Source organism: Strix uralensis, chromosome 8, assembly GCF_047716275.1.
Source record: "Strix uralensis isolate ZFMK-TIS-50842 chromosome 8, bStrUra1, whole genome shotgun sequence".
NCBI lineage: Eukaryota > Metazoa > Chordata > Aves > Strigiformes > Strigidae > Strix > Strix uralensis.
Window position 1 is genome coordinate 28769609 of NC_133979.1, and position 19817 is coordinate 28789425.

The following is a 19817-nucleotide window of genomic DNA, read 5'->3' on the forward strand; positions in this document are numbered from 1 at the left end:
ACATAGGCTAGACTTCTTGTCTTTACTCATTTGGCTACCCCAATGATCTTAAAAATATGCAATGAGCTCTTTTATGACTTCCTTAACATTTTAAAGATGTGAGATCATCTCAGTTCCTTTAAAAAAATCTCTTCATTTTTACAGCAAAATATGTTCAATATACGGAAACTATTTTGAAAGTAAAAATAAAGACATATTTTGAACAAAATCCCAAACTAGAACATTTTTAAGTTGAAAACTATGCTGTATTAAATATGAGCAAACGCATAGAAATGAGATGTTTTTCTCAAGCAAAAAAGCTGAATTTGCACGGCATTTTGCTAGCTATTAACTCTCCTCCACATCAGAAGAAGTTAGACTGTTTGGAATTTAACTTTCCACGTTTAAAAATGAAAATTAACAGCCTGCAGAAAATATATAACTTGCTACTTCAGAACAATATACTCGAGAATTTTCAAACTAGCTGCATGAGTGTAAAATCATCGTGCTCATGATACTAATTGAAGTAAAAAGGACAAAGCTCACGCAAAACAAGATCTAGGAAGGGAGCTGAAAAAAAAAAGCTAACTTCACACAATTGTAAGTGAGGAGAAAAAATCTGAGCTAGCAGCTTAAGCTGAGCTGTATTATCAGGAATACAGAGGAGAAAGGTATACAAACAAACTTTCAGTTAGAAAAAAAAATAATAAATAAAGAAATCAGTGAAAGTATTTTAACTAGCTGTAGTGGTCAATCCATCAGTAGCAACATCCTTTTTATGCTGCATGAAGTAATTCAACAACTGGGATCTGTCGTTTAAATTCCTGTTTCACCTGCTTATAGTGGCATAAATTTGAATGTGGGTTCAATGCCGTCTATTAGCTTCATACCTAGAGCATCTATGGAAAAATGACCAGCAACCAATGAGAAGACTTTCATATTCCAATGCACTCTACAAGAAATGATCTGAATGAAAGCAGCAATGCCAAATAGCTAGAAGATTCGGGAAGTTCAGCACTTTTCACTGGGGTCCTTCAATATCCTCACACACAAGATGCCATTTCCCTTCAAAATGTGTACTCCACAGGCCACTGCAGGTACATCTTCAGGAACAACATTTACTATTACTGAATTAGTATACTCCGTTTCAAAGGTATGCTTTTCACTTCTGTTTTCTTCATTCAGCTCTCCTTATACTTAAGATATATTTAGGGTAGGTGGGTCACAAACATAACTTTTGTAAATCTATTCCTGAAAGGTATTAACGACCGCTGAGTTTGAGCCTCAAAGTCACAGTTCACCTTTCAAAGAAAATTAAATAATTAAAAGACTAAAAGATACAACCTCTAAGTTGAACAGTAGATGCAGCAACAGGAAGTTGATCTAATTAGCTACATAAAGCAGGCAGGACTGGGAAGGATCAGGTGGATCAACTGTCTATTCACTGGCTGTATGTAAATTGATTTGAGGCATATTAATTTTAACATAAAGGTATGCTGGAAGTCCTCTTTCTGGCATCTGGGGAAAAACCTTACGTGGTTGAAAACAGGGGTTTGGTGGTATTTTGTGCCATGGTGGCAGCTTCTGCTCTGTGTGCACAGACCTGCAGGGGCAAGTCCCCATTTGGGGGGAAATCAGCCCCAATCTGGGATAGGAAAAGGGGGAAAAGGAAAACACGGAAGGGGTAGCTTCCGAAAGCACTTTTATATCTTCAATTGAGAGACAGAGGGGGCATCAAGTTTTTAAAGGCTTTCTATAAGTAGGGTTTCTTTGCATTTTAAAAACCTTATACGCCGTAGACATTTAAACTTACATACCTATTTGCACACATATATATTTAAGGAATATATATGGTTTATATATTACCTATTTCTACTTATATAATATCTATTTGGACATATACGTATTTACATATATCTATTTACACTTATCTATAGTATCTTTTGTATATTTACACCTATTATATAGAACGATGCCTTTAGCCAGACTGGATAAGCACATGCTTTAATGCAATCTTCAGTTTTCAGCTTTCATATACAGAAGAATACTAGGAAAACATTTTGCTTACATTTTTGTGGGAATGGACACGAAGCCAGCAAAGAAAAAGCAATCCTGCCTAATGTCTAGTTTTCAGACAAGTATTTTTTGTATAAAATTGAAGTTACGTTAAGAGAAAGAACAATTAGATAAAAAATTAAAGCATTGTCTTTGCATGTAGAATACTCACCCCCTCCCCGATTCATTCAAAGCACCTCGGATAACGTAGAATGAAAAAGCTACCGCAGCATCATTCTCTTCAGTGCATCCAACCACAAGTGTCATGATGAGCTATTATTCATCTCTTCAATTTTGATTGAATTAGCCAAATCATACAAACAAGTGTTATAACATTTTCAAAAGTGTTCCTCATTTTTCCTGTTATTTCTCCCAATGCTTTTATGATTTAATCTAGAACAATGTTATATTGTTATTAACAATAAATAGCCATTGTTGTTTTCAAACCATTTAAATTTCATACACACTTGAGATCTTTCACATATCTATCTCCAAACTAAAGAGAGCCGAGTTAGGCACGCCACATGATGAGACATGGAACAGCCCTTACACGAGAGACTTCTTGGAAAATGTCCTTGATCCACATCAGGCTGAATCCAAGACCTTTTGAAGTCTGACAAAGCCCAAAGACTTCACCCCATACAGAATAACATGTTACTAGAGTTCAGGCATTTACCAAGATGAGAGACCTCGATTCAGAACTCTTCCCCACCTGATTTCAAGCAGAGTTGTTCCAAGCCTGTGGCAGTATCGTCTAGCATACTCAAGAGTTAAGTCTCCAACTTACAGTTTTCCAAAGAGGTGGCTCATTAAATTGTGGGCCTATAGCAAACATTTTAAACATATAGAGCAAAGAGGGAATACCTCCTATTACTGCATCTTTCATCTTCCAGTCCCTTAGGGAGATGTCACCCAAGCAACAACAGTCTTGTTAGCTTCAACAAAGCATTCCACAAAGCCTCAGAATGCTTTTCAGAAGAGTGATTTCAAAAAGAGTGATTTAAAAACTTGCAAATAAACATCATGAGCTAAAGTAGATCACCTCTTCTTTGATGATGGATCAGCTTTTTTTGAACAAAGTAAATGCAGTTAAATTAATTTATTTAGACCCTCACAAATCATTCAGTAGTTCTTCATTGAAAAGAGAGGCAGTATCAAAAGCCCTTGCCTTATCCAATCTATAATCCCTACACTTCTCTAGCTTTCTAACATGCTGAAGCTAAAATATTCAAAACTCAGGCATTCCACTGCTAACCTTGAAGCAGCAAGGCTACAAGAAACAGAAGGACCCTGGTATTTTCTGAGGAAAAAAAAAAAAAAAAACCACCAGAAAATGCTGTTAATGCAGAGGATGACAAGAGTATCATAGTAGAAGGATTAAAAACATTGAAAATAGTGTAGATCTGATGACAGTAACTAGCATAAAATACCAGGTCATGTTCTTAGGAACCAAGGAAATGGTTAATTATAGGAATAGACACTCATACCAGAGGAGGAAAAGCATTCTTTTTGATACAACAGTCTTTCACATCTTTGAAATTTTTGGTTTGTAGAAGAAATATATCTCTGTTCTTTCAACCTTCTTCTACAGAACATGCTATCTAAACTTTCCATCACCCACAAAGCTATCCTCCAGACGTTTTTCTTAAAGCTGCAGACGCAGAGCTCTTGCCAAAATCTTTCCAGGACTGAAAAAAAAAAGTGAAAGAACTACTTTTAAGACTGCATTTCTGTTGATGTATCTCATACAATATTTACTTCTGTATTTTACAACAGCATGACATCAGTGAGTTGTGTTCTGTTAGAGATCCACTGTGAGCACCAAGTCCTTTTCTGAAAACCATCTATCTAATCTAATACTAGCCTTTCAGTACAGAAACAGCCCTTATTGCAGCTGAACTTCCTACTTCTGGGGCATTTCTCTTCCTTTGCAAGCAATCTGGATTCCAGTTCTGCCCTCCAGTGTATTTCACAGTCTCATTTGTATTTGCCAACTACAAACTTAATAAACACACTCTGTTCTGTCATGCTATCAGTAATACAAAATACTGAACATGACCTGGAGGGACATCCCTTTCCACTCTGTAAACAGCTGTGCATCCATCTTACTGTCTTTTCTAGACCATGTTTCCTGAGATTGTTTATTATACAAGACAACATGCAAGACAGTTTTAAAACCCTTACCGTACCCAAGATAAGACACGCAACTACACCTTTATTTACAAGCCTGCTATCCTGTAATAAAAAAAATAAGACTGACATGACAGTGTTTTTTACCCTGATGAATTTTTGTTGGCTGCTATTCATCGCAAGCGCCTTTCAGGTTGTTAATTAATAACTAATCACAGACTTCCTTTTCCTAAAAGTGAACTTTGACTGATTTTTCTGTCACTTTTCTTTATTATCTTTTTGAAGATGGGCAAATATAAAGCCATTTTCTACTCTTTCAGTGAGGGGATTCCATCCTTCTTGATGTCACTGAGCATCAACATAGGATCAAGGAAACAAATCCTTCCAGGCAAAACCACTTGGAAAACCAAGTATTCATGGGTACAATTCATTTGTCCCAACATGAGCTGAAGCCTATACCGCGTTTGAGGGCGCTGATGTGAGAACTGGCTGAGCCCTCAAACCCATGCTGCCAGACCTCAGCAGTCCCTGCTTATCAGCTCAGGTCACTCCAGACACTGTTACAAGTACATACACACACAGACAGCAGCAAGGAAGATTTGCAGTCTCTGCAACCTTACACTAACAGCTTAAATTCTGGTTTCAGACAGGCAGCACTATCCCTCTTCCAGCATATCAGTCCTATTTGGGTGATGAGTCTTTCACTGTCTCAGGAAGGGGTCACCAGTCACTACCACCTTTTCCCCATGGTGATGTCACTTTTTAGCTTTTGGGGAACGCATCTCCCACATCTTTACTCGTCTCTACAGCATCCCTGTTCATCATCTGAATGAGTAGCTGTCAGAGTAGGATCCAGAAAATGACAGGCACTGTTTTCCTTTCCTCCCTGCAAAGTGCCCAGCCTCTTCCCTACTATTGGCACTGTGGAACCTTTCTAGGTTTTGTCCTTGAAGACCTCCAAATGCCTTCCTCTTGATGAATTCTCTAAGATAATGTGTTAACTGAAATAACCAATCTAAATTCTTTTTATATTTTCTGTTAGAGGATTGTTTTTGCCACCAGATGGCAATAAAAGATGGTATGCTTGAGGAGTAGTCTCACAACAAAAGATACTTGCATTAAAGCTCAGCAACTTCAGTAGAACAGAGCATCTGCAAGACTTCAGAAAAAGTCAGAATGTCTTTTGAACCTTGTGATGATTTACTTTCCACTTAGTGTTCTAATTAACAGAACTGGAACAAATGTGGGTATTGTACATATGACTCATCTAAAAATGTCCACCTCAATAATGATTTTCAAAATCTATTAATCTGCCACTTCTTTAGCAAAGATGATGAACCATGACCATGAAGAAAACCTGAAAGTCCTCCAAAAACAGTTATCACAATGAGCGAAATAACCCTCCTAGAGCCAAGATATTTTAAACGTAAATAACAAATAACAGGATTTCTATAGCAGGCAATGTATTTTTAACAAACAGAAGACCTACAACAAAGACTTCACCCAAAACCTAAGCACATTTTTTGTTGTCACTGCTGTTTAAAAGTATGCTACCCAGTCCCAAGAAATCTAGATAATTATTTCTCTTCCACAGGCAGGAGACAGCACAACAAGAGGAAGACCAGATTACCTAAGGTTACACAGAATGTGCGGCAACAGGGGGGAAAAAAAAAACAACCAAACAAACAAAAACACACAAAAACCTATTTCTCAAGACCTTCTTGGGCTTTTCAAGTCATTAACTTCCCAAATCTTACTCAGCAGCACCATCTAAAAGTATCTATCAATTTCCATAAAAAGTATTTAATCTTACTGATATATTAGATCTCAAAGAATCACCAAGCTAGGCAGTATACTGAAAGTTGTGAAGCAAAAACTTAGAATGTTTAAGAAATAGGTTTTAAGGTATACCAACTCAAAAGGAGGAAAAACCCACCAGATCACTAGCCCTCCTTTAAGAAGTTATGGTAACACATGACAAATCGCTACAGGCAGCATGCTTATTGCAAAGCTTGCAGAAAGAAGATTAAGAGTTGAAATGGAACTAACGTACCCTACGCAGAATTCAGTTAATGTTGCTCCAAAACTACTGAACACTAACACAGCCTTAAAATTCTTGTCCCAGGTCAGCTGTGGGCCAACACTTACATCTTAAAGACACACAGGGAAAAATCCTTCTAAAAGCACAACTACAGGAATACATAATGCATTCCTTCTCCTGAAAAGGAATCATGAGTAAGAGAGACCATCACTCTACACTCATTGGTAACTGCTGAAATATCACAACAGTTACTGCCTGGGGAGAAAGAATGAGCTCCCTGTATCTTACACAGCAGCACTCAAGTACTAAAAAACGCAGCATGTCTTTTGCCTGAATTTAGATATTAGAGTCTCACAAAATAAACTGCCTTCACATCCAACTTCTCATCCAGGAAAAGAGCAGGTGGAATTCCTCCCATGTCCATCCTCTGAATGGCTAAGCTAATTTATCACAGCTGTCTTGCTTGCCTTGGAAAACCTGAAGTTCACCATCAGGCAGCCTCCCAGCTAACAGCACCCTGTCCACACCTGTGCCTTTTAAAAACTCACTGAATTGTATCTTCCCAGATGGGACTATTTTCTCCAAAACCATTCTATACTCTGGGCTCCTTCAGAGACTAGCAACAACAAAAGCACAAGAGTCTTATTAGGCCTGACACTAGACATTCCCAACATTGTGGAATTGCCCACGGCCAAATGCAGCGACCAGAGAGAGTATCAAGCTGCACCTGGATTGCTTAGCATGCCTGAGTGCAGCTGGAAACTTTTTTGTATTGTGACTTACGGGTGGGAAACAAAGCTGCTTTACCAGAATTTTGGTCTGTTTAGTACAGAACAAAGACTACATGCTTATTTGGTTCAATTCTCTCTTCCAGCAAGATGTCATATATGCCATTTTTCTTCAGTTCAAGAGGAGCAACTGAACAGAAAACATGACATGAAGAATAAGAATGAAAAATTGTGACCCTGCCTACAGGACTTGCAATGAACTACTTTGGGACAAGTAATGAGCATCAGCCTCAAACTGCAAGAAGAAAACCACCTTGCAGCCTCAAAATATTTACAAGATGGAGATTATTTTCTTTTTCCTCTCTCCTCTAGCCAGTACAGAAAGTTATTGGATACAGGCCACATTTACAATTTCATTTGAAATGCAGTTGGGCAGTCCCAAAAGAGACTCGAAGTAGGATAGTCAGGAAGAAGTCACAGTCCTTCAGAGGACTGGAAATTATTTTTAATATCCATGTTTTCACTTATTCTGTGCTACTAGGTATTTCTCACAGGAAAATAGTCACAACTACTAAAGATGGACTTGTCAGTTGCAATATTTAATTTTAAATAAATATTCTTTGCCTCTAAGATTTCAGCAGAGTACAGTATTTGCATGGACGTGGAAGTGCAAAATGGCATAAAGCCATTTAGGAATTGTACTGTTCCCACCCAAATATGTTAGTGATCAAAGGAGGTCAACAGGTCACTAGAAAATAGCTTTGTACTAATTACACAGGGTTTTTTTTTTTAAAAAGAGGAAGTAAACAAAATACTAAAAAAAAAAATACTCCACATCTCATGAGATAAATTTCTCAGTAATGAATCACTTCATGTTATCCCTTGTATATTCACAGGGATAACAGCTCTTTACCCAGATGTGTAGGATCTTTCAGATGTTAGGAGGGCCCCTGATAATTCCTCATAACCTAATCCTGCTGCACCCTTCCATGCACATCCAACCCTAATAATGAGTGGTCAAAGTTTCCTCTCAGGTATGCACAAATGCCCCAGCTGCCAATCTATCCCTTAGTGTAATGACTCAAAGTTAAATGAAGCTTTAACCTCCTCTGTCAATCAAATTCAGATTCCAGAAAGATTCTCAGCCAGTTCCAAAATGTTGCTAAAATATCTTGCAGTCACCTCTGCATGGCTATATAAAAAGTGTTCCCTCCCTCCCAAGGCATACTCTAACATTAAGACTAGTCACTCTTAAAGGAGTCAAGAAAGATCCCAGGATTAGAGACCAACTAATCTTACTACAGCAGCAAGAACCTGATACAATCCTCTAATTACTTTCTATAATACTTTAGATAATTATGGACTTGATAAAAATCAGTCCAGCATCTGCTTCCTGTAAAAGAACACTGCGCTTCTCTAAGCTAAGCGGTTTTATTTTCTTTTTTAAAATTAGTTCAGAAAGATAAAGGTGGCTTAAAAGATAAAGTTATTTGGAATTTCATCACCACAAACAACAGCAGAACAAAGTTTAAAGAAAGTAACAAAATAATTAAAGCTTGCCTTTTCAAGGTCTTGGCATCTAATCCCAAACAAGAAATACACAGCAGTTCCCAAAGGGAGAAATACCTCTTGACATCAAGGAAACATGAAATCAGGCTGAAGCTCAGTTCTCCAGAATTTTTAAAGTTTTTGTTGTGTTATTTAACTCATAACAAAGAACTACTTTTCAGCAGAGAAGGTACCTATATGAAAACCTAGAGCGCTACCTAAAGATAGTAACCAAGGGACAATGATGATTTTACAAAACAAGGTTATATAGACCAGTTGGGGAAATTTAGGATGGATGTCTAAGCATAAGTATTTAACCACTTGAGGTTAGAGTGTAAGAGTTTATTTACTACTATGTCCCTGCAGTTTAGTCACTTTGCTAGGAATGCCAGCACAGAGCTCGATTCCTTTTTTCTTCTGCTCTTACATGGTGCTGGCAAAATTAGATGAAGATTCTCCATAGCTCAGCCTTATTCATGCATTTCTGCATGCTCTGTCAGAGATCAGAAGCCTGGTATGCAGAAATGGCAGTGGTACATATCTTCAACTAAAGTGAACTGCATCTTTTAAGATATATATATATAGAGCGCACTATAAGCATATTACACAGTTGGAAATCCTGAAGCTTCGAAGCTGAGCATACAGAAATACTGGATTCCACAGTTTTTGCTTTCTCTTCCACAGAATAAACTATGGAAAACTTCATAGAGGCATTGAAAGCATGAATGTGTTTTAAAAGCAGTAATTCAGAAAAAAACCCAGAGCGTAGGCAGACTGAAGTCTACCTTTCTGCTGAACAACAAAAAGACCTTTTAGGAAAAAAATGTGCACAAAAACTTAATTATATCTCACACGTAGGGACAGACTAAAGTTCTATAGGCAGCTTCAATTTTGTTTCTTCCCCAGTTTCACCATGTTCCGTAATTTAAATAGCACTCTTTATTTTTAAATGCTGGTTTGGATGTTATTTCATCTCTTTTTACTATTTTAAGCAGAAATCAACAGTAAACCAGTGATTCTGTAGCTTACATTGCTTTAGAAGCAACAACAAAAACATTTTAACCATGGAAAACTGTAGCTGCTTTTACATACGCTAGGGCACTGAGCTACACAACAGCAGGTGAAGTGCCCCTTGGAAGAGTACAAAGTGGTGAATTCTGATGAAGGATCTTGACACGTCACACAACACAGTGGTATACATGTACTGTATTTTTATTTTTGACCAGACAAATACACAGAAGTCTTGTTCTCCCCCAGTCTACCTTCTGCTCTACTTAGTGCAGTGAGCCCAACCGAAAAAGACAAGTCACGAAAACAAGCTGTGTGGAATCAATGCTGTGTGCACGGGAGCAAGAGTTAAAGGGAGAAGTACAGCACTTTTGGTGTGTTAACTAATACATCTGTAAAGCTCATCAAGAAATTAATAAATCAAAACTAATTTCTAAAACACTTTGTATGTAATCGTGTTTCTCCACTGCTTCAAATCTGATCTTGGATTACATTTACTATGTGCTCTAGGATTTAGATTCTACTGTTTTCCTAGATAGGGCTATGAGATTAGCTGGTCCTGAGCATGCCGTTTTGAAGCAGCAGGCCTTTGTTCCAGCCAGCCTAGTTGCACCTTTCTTCACACTGCTTAAGTTTTCCTAGAATTTTTTTTCCTCCTACTGAAGTACATCAGCACTTTGTCCAGGAATTGAACCAAAAAGAGAAAGAAGTTACCTGTTTTGGCAGTGATGAGTTGCAGGACCAATGGTCGTCTTGTTACAATTCCAGAACCTCGTGGAAGAAAATCCCTGGAAACATTAAAAAAAATAGTTACTACCCAGAAAGCACTGTCCAGTTACATAAGATATTGGACTAAATTGGAACCTCCTCTATACCTTCAGCTGCGATGAAAATGGAAAGTTGGTGGGAACAGATTTACATCAAACACTAGCATGAAGTAAGGGTGTTAATTTTGGTTCAAGAGTGCAGTAGGTCATTACACAAATACATACTAAAACAAAATTAGTCTCGAGGCATTAGCAATTCTCTTTCTTCATAATCACCATATAAAACATTTCAAAAATCACCTTGCATAGTAAGAGTACCTGAAGTCATGCCCACACTTACTGGGCTCTCTAAATGTGTCCTCACCCTATATTTGATTTGAAGAGGATACGGGCATATCAATACACACACTCTCACACACCACACCAAAGCTCTGGCCAAATCAAATTGCCAGCACTCTGCACCTATTCTTTCACAACACTTAACTTCTGCTAGTTCAAATCCTCAAATAACTTCTCCAGCAACATATCTGCCCAGAAGTTTTTGAGCAAAAGCTGAACCCTAGAAGTACTCTGGAACAGCAGAAGAATGTCCTTGGATGAGAAAGCAAGCAATGAAGCAAACACAGCAGCTCTGTCATATCATTATGCATCCCCATGGTCCTTTCCATGCCTCCAAAGACAGGGAGATTCCCTATGCAACTGAAACCCTAGAAAAACTTTGAACCAATTGTTGGTCGCAAAACCAATGATCAGAAACGCATAGCAAAATAACAGACTTTTTTCCCAGGATCTTCCCCAGGTGCCACGCCTATGAAACTCTTACAGACCTTGAGATGAGGTTCAGTGAGGGGCTCTGAAGAGTGCTCCCTCCAAAGAAGCATCTTCAGAGGAATAAAATTCAGAGGTAAACAGACAGTTTCACAATCGGCTGAAACTCATTGAAATCCCCTCCTTTTTCCTGCCTTAGCAGGGATGCTGAATCACCTTCCCACCTGCCTTGGCAGCATTGCTAACTCACCTCTCCGGCTCAGGTGAAAAGCAATGCAACAAATGGTTAGGGCATGAATTTTCAGCCAAATGGCAGAGCTGATCTGGGTGACCGTGTCGTCACACATGCTAGAGAAGGACTAAAGAGTCAAAGGAAGAAAGACACAGTCCTATCAGCCCTTTCAACAGAACTGCTTAGATGGGTCTACTCAAGCCATTTGAGAAACCACATCTTACCTATAATCACTGAATATCTTCATACTGACCTTGTGCTACTTAATTTCAGCAGTTCCTTTAAGGCCGCACCCAAATCTACAAGGTTTAAAACAAGCTTAGAGGGTACATCTATGAAAAATAAAACAAATATTTCACCGAACTTCAGGACATTATTTGTGCAAATCAGAAGATATGAGGTCTGAGGAGTTCCAGGTCAAGACAGGCTCAGGAATGCAATAACAGTGAACCTCTTGCCACAAGCGCCAACAACGTAACAAACACTTTGGCAGCTTGCAGAAGAGAAATACGGCAACTCTACCCTTGACAGAAGTTCTGAAGCTTTTCTTCCCAACCTAACATCTAGATATAAAAAAAAAAAGTATTAAAAAAAAATCATATAAGCAAGCAGTTCTGTCTGAAAGTCTCCTCAGAGACTTAGAAGTGGTTTTCCAGACTGTTAGCTGACTCAGAAAAGCATATATTTCAATGTATATGAATATTTCACCTTGGGTATTCAGTTTTGTTTTCCTTTTAAGTGTGATCATCCATTCAGAGAAACTGATTTTGGTCCAGTTCTTCTGGACAACATGAAGCAGAAACACTACAGAATGATTCAGACTCACCCCAAGGAAAGGAACTGTGTACCGGGCTTATTTTTCCCAATTTGGCATGTGATTTGCCTGCCCGACTTCAATTTCTTTGCATCATCCTGAGAAATAGCAAGGTGAAATCTACCCCAGGCTTGTGCTTTGCTTCAGCCCCTTATCAATCTTAACAGCCCTTAATTGCTCCATATTTTACCAAGCAAAAGAGATTATGCCCTAATTGTTTCCTCACATGCCTTTGAGGGCTGCAGAAATAAGGCAAACAGAGTTCCAGTAAAAATAATCAGTAAAATAAAAGTTAAAACATCAGTTTTCTCTTCCATGATCTTGTAATTGAAATACTCTGTCCTTTTCAAGTTCCATGATGTTCACACAGCTCAGTTTTCCTGCGTGATCAGTGGAAGAAACAAGGCTTCTCCAGAGACGGGTCACCCTACTTCTGAGAAGTGATGTCCCGAGGTGACTGTCTGTCTCTGCTGACTGTTGTAGAAGGCTGCCTTACAGTAGATGCCTAATTTTTAGAATTAGCTGCAAGAAATCTGCTCTCAAAACTGAATTTCACATTTTTTGCATGTAAATCATCACTGAGAATATGCTTTTAATCCCCTACTTTGATGTCTCTTTACAGGGCAACCAGGAAGGCACAGCCCCCAAAATTTTCTAGAAGCATCTTGAATTATTACTGTGAATTTATCACAGTGTTCAGCTATTCCAGATTTACTGCCATATGTTGGCCTTTAGTGTAACTCCCCCCGTCCCCCACATAGTTAGCAGCCTCAGGTGCGCAGAATGGCTCCATGAATCTGTGAATGTGAAAAATGCTGGCAAGATTGTTTCACATCTCTTTGCAGTTGGTTTCACTACTGAAATGCTTCTGGTAAAACAGGGCTTTTTATTTGTTCCAGTCATTTCTTATCTTCAGAATTGCCCTGGCCAGTTCACCTTTCATTAGTTATTGGTTATTAAAAAGTTGTACAATGTTGTTTCAAACTAAATCTAAATTTGGGTTGGACTAGGTGATCTTCAAGGTCTTTTCCAACCTAGATGATTCTGTGAGGCACAAGACTGGCTGCCAGCTGTGCCCCACACCACTTTAGGAGTCTTTAGCATTTTGAATGAAACAGTTAATTTCCAGATAAAAGTCTCACTTTCTCAGAACCTGTTAATGCGTACTTACGGTGTGACCACTCTGCAGACTAAAGCACACTATAAAAGAAGAGGCTGTTCAAACACAAGTTAGCTTATTAACTTCTATACTCAAATACAGATCTGCAGGCAGAAATGGTGGTGCAACCTGGTCTAGCGGAAGGTGCCCCTACCCATGGGTGGTCAGGCACTGGCACAGGCTGCCCAGAGAAGCTGTGGCTGCCCCCTCCCTGGCAGTGTTCAAGGCCAGGTTGGACGGGGCTTTGAGCAACCTGGTCTAGTGGAAGGTGTCCCTGCCCATGGCAGGGGCACTGGGACTAGATGAGCTTTAAGGTCCCTTCCAACCCAAACCATTCTGTGATTCTATAAAAAGTACAATTAATTAGGAATTCAAGTACTCTCTAAAACAAAGATAATGCAAAAACATCATGCATACTGATTTATATCTGCTGCGATGTTTTACAACACTTGAGACAGCAATAGGATGCAAGAACTAGCTTAGAGAGATGCTAAGGGTCTTCAAAAGGGCTATCACAACTTCAGTATCTACCAGTGGAGAGAAACCTGTGCCTCAGTGAAGTGCTATCTACTGATATTTTCTCATGGGGAAGAGCACAAAATTTTAAGAAACATTAATTTCTCTGTATGCACTGAAGTGACAGTAGCCCAGCATGTAGAAAACGCCTATTGAGATGACAGTTTCATACTTTGGTTTTCAAGCATTTCATATCTTATTTAAAAAAAAAAAAAAAAATCATTTTTCCATCAAGAAGCTAAAAGGAATTGCCATTCAAGACAAACTGATCACACAAAACAAACTAGGGTCCTCTACAGCACCACATGAGGCAGTGAAATGCTCCTTCAGGGAGTCAGAGGCTGCAAAGACTTATTGATTTTCTACTTCAGACTAAGCACATTCGGAGATAAAGAACACTGCATTAATGCAACTCCTGGCTATACAACACTGACCTTCCCTCAACAGCAAAATTAGAAAGAAACATACAACAACTTTCCTTCAGAACGTTCTCTTAACCTGTCCAAAATAGATGGCATTTGATAACCCTCTCTAACAAACTGAAATATTGTCGAAAAGCCCATCGTCTGTTCAAACAAGCAGCAGCAGAGAGAGGTTCCCGCTCGGTGAGAGGGCAAGCTGTGTTGATCACATAACCAGCTTAAACAGTGTGCAGCAGAAGGACATTAAGGCTTCTGCTTCAGATACACAGTTTGAAGAGGAAAAAACAACAAAGAATGAGGATAAAAAGGAATTCATGGGAGAGTTCAGAAGAAAACTTCCCCCCTCCCCCCATTAACTGCTGAATGTGTATTTTACCTCTCTGAGAGAAACATTCACCTCAATAAATCAGCCATCAAAGGGATAGGGATTTTTTTTTTTTCTTTTTTTTCAAACATTTGAAATTTCAGCTTCAGCCACAAGGCAATGGCATCTGTTCACTTCCTCTACATAGCCCAGATCAGATATTACAAATAAATACCTAAACTCCACTTCTAGAAAAAGGCAGTTCTTTAAACACACACTGAAGTGTAAGTCAAATCTGAGACATAACTTGCACTTTTTTAGGAAAAGTAACATAGTACCACATTACAGTTCTAGCAGCAAGGGACTCATTAAATACTGCACAACTGCTTCTGCAGAAATGCCTGCTTCAACGTCCACAAGACAGGATGCAGATCTTCTACCCCTCCCCTTGATATGGAAAGGTTTCTACACAGGGTTGGTTTGTTGTGCCAAAAAAGACCTCAGTGTATTAAGGAATGGCCCCACACCTTCATTTTTCCCTAAAAATATCTACCTAAATAAAACGTTACTTAAAGAAGAAAAAAAAAAGTTTCAGCAGCAAGAAATATAATAGGACTGAACATAGCTGAGTGACAAAGTTTCCTTCTGCCCCTCAACGTCCTGGTGGCACACTTAACATTCTTTAAAGGGCAGGTTTGAGATAGTTGCTTTCCCAAACCTTTTGGTCAGTGTGCACAAATATGTTTAGTGAGAGTTGGGAGAAAAGTCACATCAGAGTTGAAGTAGCTGCAGATAAATCCGTCTAGAAAAAAGGACATGCCTGAGAATTTGTGCACGAAGAGACCAACAAGGGAGAGAAAAAGCTGTCTTCTGCGGTGGGGGGAGCGAGCCTGTGAGTACCTGTGCGCAGAACTGCAAAACCACTTAATAACAAGGTGCAGGAAACAAGAATGAAACACACTATGCAAGAATACAGCTGGGAATGAAAGAGATGGTCCTTTAAAACACATCCATCCTACGTTAAGAATCAAACTACTTTTACATCTTTACTCTCAGAATATTTTCAGCAAAAGGTACTCTGCTGACAACAGCTATACTAGCTCAGCAGCAGCGCTGCTGTGACATGACAGCTTGAAGACCAGCAGCAAAGCCTGTCCAGTGTTGCTTACCCAGTACTGAATGTATCAAATGTAAACAAGATGCAAGCAGCCAGGTCTTCCAGAACAACACTTCAATAACTCTTCAGCCTTATAATGCACTCATCTGTTAGAATACCATTAAATATTTTCAAGAGCAAAATATTTTCAGGTGCAAATATTTTTTTCCCTAAAAACCAATAAACTTACTCATGTCTTACTGCACAACAAACTATACTGTCTTTGCTCTCTTTATACAGTTCATTTCCAGTATCAGAGATGTGAACAAGTATATCTACTAAAACGTTTAATGTGTGCAGGTAACAGATATTAGTCTGAATTTGACTTGCAAACCAAGGTCTCAAAAACTGATGTCACAGGATGGTGAAAAAAGTTGTCAATGGCCATACCAACACCTTAGCAGTTTATAATGACCAGACAGTTAGGTGTCTAATCTTTGGTACAGTAGACAACTTTACTGTAAGAAAAAAAAGAAAAAGGTTCATGTTTCTGTATGTTGTCTATCCTTTATCATACCACCCTCTCTGACTCTCAGAAAGTAAATAAGCTGAAAAAGTAATTAGACAAATTATTAATAGGAAGAATCCCATGGACGGGATGGGAACACCCTTTCAAATTTCAGAAAGGACAAAAAGCATAGTGACATGCTGAAAAGCAAACTAGACAGGGGCTCCTTAAGTGAGGTTGTCTCACTATAATGCAGGACTATAGCTTACAAAAGAAAAGAACATATATCAAACAAAGAAACTATAAACACAATGCATTCCAAGGGGATTTCCAGGTAGGGGAAGAGTTTCCATTTAGGAGCTCTCCAGCACACTAGCAGTATTTGTTATGTGAACAAAAGAAAAAAAAAGACAAAAACAGAAGAATCCCCAGTTTGTGTGAAGAGTGATGATTCCTCATCACTTAAAACTTAATCATGGTTTCAAAACAGTAACTTAAATCTGCTTTACTTTGCCACTATAGTACTCAGAAATATTCTGCACTTATCAGTTACATGGTTGGTATTACACAGGATAAATGGTGATTAATCAACACCAACATAATTAATTCATATGAAACTTAGGGTGAATCCAGGAAATCAAATAATGGAGGAGGATGTCAATGATTACACAGTAACTGCATTAATGAAAGAGATAGGAACAAATAAAACAGATAGTGATGAATTATCAAAAAAAATCAGAAGTCCCTCCAAAGAAAAAGGCTCCACATTCTCCACAAAGGGTAGAAACAAGACCGGCTCAGGACAAGATCCATAATTGTCTTATAGAAGAGCACAAATGACCCATCTAAATCTACTTCATTTTGCCAAACAACATTGGTAATGTTACTTAAAAAAGTTTTTCCACTCACCTTCCCTCAAATGCAGAAAGGCCATGTTCCATGGGCTGCTCAACACTGCTGCAGTAGCATTCCACGCAGGCCTTGAATCCCAAGGTTTGCCAAGGACTGCAGTGCAGCTTCAATTGCAATAGGAAGCAATTATGACCAAAGTCAACAGTTTTCCTGGGCCTTTTCCCAACCCAGTGTTTATTGTTTTCTACAACTCCAGCCTGGCACACTAGGAGCACTTGTGGCTCATACGGACAGCTGAACGGCTGTATCTTGTGCAAAAGAGCACACTGTTTCACAGTGACACCTACACGTGCCTATACAGCCAAGCACCTCCCAGTTCCATGGCGAATGTACGCTGCACAGAAGTATGACAAAAGGCTTTCATTTTTCTTACATTTATCATATTTAACCTCAAAACAAAGTGCGACAAAAGAGCAAAACAGGGAAAAGCACAGTCCAGTGTAAGCTTACAGGAAGAGACACGCAAGTAATTTCTAACTTCATTCCTCAGGTTCACTTTCTAAAACCATAAACCAAACCTAGTTAATTTATAACTAAAGAACTCTTAATGCTAAAAATACACATCTGCAGACCTATTTTACAAGACATGTTCTTTCTATCTTGCCTACTCTTGCTCCTGGGCTCACCAACACCCCAGAGAACCCAGCAGTAGATCCTTCCCACACTTTCGTTCATTCCAAAGCAAGGTGTATCCAAGTGATGGGAAGCATACTTCATATTTAAGCAGAGGCCTTCTAAGGAATTGAATTCATAATGACAAGTGAAGTACTTTATCAGAGGAGGTTTGCCATCACTGACACTAGACGTCACTGTATCTATTCTTACTTAGTGGCTTTGGAGGCACAATTCCTCTGCCCTCCAAAGTGACAGTACAAAGACACATTTTCAAGAAGTCACAAAAGCTTTAAGGCAATACCTCTGTTGTGCTTTGATGTTCTCAACCTCACACCATATTTTTTTTTTTTTCAGTAATACAGTAGTATACATCACTTTCTACAACACACTGATATTTGGCTATATATGCTCTTCCTCATTAGCTTAAGAGAACAGGGACCAATTCTTACTATCACTTCTCACTTGATCCCTCACCTCCATTAATTACAGAAGAGTAAATGCTTTTTGTTTTGGTACAATGTTTGTCAGTCAGGAGAGTCTCCCACAGGTTTGTTCAATGGCTAACGTAACAGGCTTTACATGAAGATGTACAAAATAATTAATCTTCTTTATCAAAGACCAATGATACCTACCTTAATTAGGCCTACAGAGCAAGCTAAATGCATTAAGAGGCTGTGGATTTTTAGTGATCTCAGATATATTAGCTCCTAAAACTCAATATACCAGTCTTTCCAGGATTTTTTGGTAAACCACGCAGCATAGATGCTTGCATCCTTATCATGACACTTTAGTGCTTAGTTCAAGTTTTCTAATGAAGTTTGATCTCAGTTTGCAGTAACCATTCTTTCAAGGTAAATCTTCCTTCAACTGAGAAATCATTTTAATTAACCTGCTGAATCAAAACAGGAATAGTAACTACACATTGCAGCCCATGCAGTTTGTGCATGCCTTTAGGGGTGAGAAACTGAGTATCCAGACATCCTAGGGCTGTTAGCTATCTCTTCCTTTCAAGCAGGATGGGTAATCTTGGGGTCTTTGAGCAGCCATTTTCCAACCCAGCAGTGTCCTCCATCACCATTGTTGAACTACTGGAGCTGAACAGCCAAAGCGGGGACCTCCCCAGTTATCTTATCCATCACTTTCAGGCAAGCACACAAGTTGAATCAAGAGTTTAAAAAAAAAAAAAAAAAAATCTTTAATCTCTTACACAGCACTACAACCTAGCAGCTTAAAATGTCTCTTTAGTCCTTCATGGAGTTGAGACCAACTGTACAAAAATCCAGAGGGGATTTTTTAATCCACCCAAACAGACCTAACCATGGAAATATGTTGAGTGTTGACTCTAAAAGTTGAGAAATAAAGTATTTTTGAAAAGCCCTTGAAGAACTTCAAATAAGATGGCAAGGGATTTCAGTCACACTAGCTGGGCACCTCCATAACAACTAAATTCAGTGACAGTGATTAGGCATCACTAAGGCAAGAAAGCAAAGCTTGAGATTTCCTCTTCATACAGAAGACCAGCAACAGGGCAGGCTTAAAAAAAAAAAAAGTCACTGTCATTTTACTTCTCTCGTATCTGCAAGATGCTTTCTTTAAGTAGCAGCAGCATTTCTGCTCAACAAGAAGCCAGAAATTATTACCTCTCCCCTATTAAAATACCCATTATAGAGTTATGAAAAAATCAGTGCTAAAATTTATTCTAGTCCCAGTGGTGAAGTCTTCCATTAAACATGACTGGAGTCAGCAGGTTCTCAGAAGTAGGGGACGTTTGAACACAGGCCTAAGAAGGTGCAGATCATTATTAGTACCCCAACTATAATGTCATCTTTTGACAGCAGTGAGAGTACCTCACTTTACATTTCTGCACAGAAAAAAGCAAGTCTGTTCACTGAAGCAAGGAAAGAAAATGCACTTCTTAGTATTAAAAAAAAAAATCTTTTATGTGATAGCAAGTTTTAAAGTCTCAATAATGTTTATAGGACTGAAAACTTGCCATACACAGCTATGAAAACTTGCCAGGCAAACCCACAAAAGTGGTAAGATGAACAGTGCTCTGTTTGCAGTGATTATGCTCGGGCTGTAGGCTTGCTGTATTAACAGATCGGGAAGCTGCCAATGTGCAGTCTCGTCGGCAAGCCACTGTATGCATGATGCATCTGTCCTCCCTGGCAGGCGTCCAAAACTTTGCTGCATCACCCTAATTCCATTTGTGAAA

At 38.8% G+C, this 19817-nt stretch overlaps 1 protein-coding gene across 5 annotated transcripts in view; it reads right to left on the reverse strand.

Moving 5' to 3' along the window:
- The window catches only part of DNM3 (dynamin 3), a 187962-nt gene that overhangs the window by 159416 nt on the left and 8729 nt on the right, over window positions 1-19817 (reverse strand). For all 5 annotated transcript variants that reach the window (XM_074876866.1, XM_074876865.1, XM_074876864.1 and 2 more), the window contains exon 2: window positions 10204-10277. In XM_074876866.1, the coding sequence (XP_074732967.1) occupies window positions 10204-10277 (74 nt within the window). The remainder of the gene's footprint in view (window positions 1-10203; window positions 10278-19817) is intronic.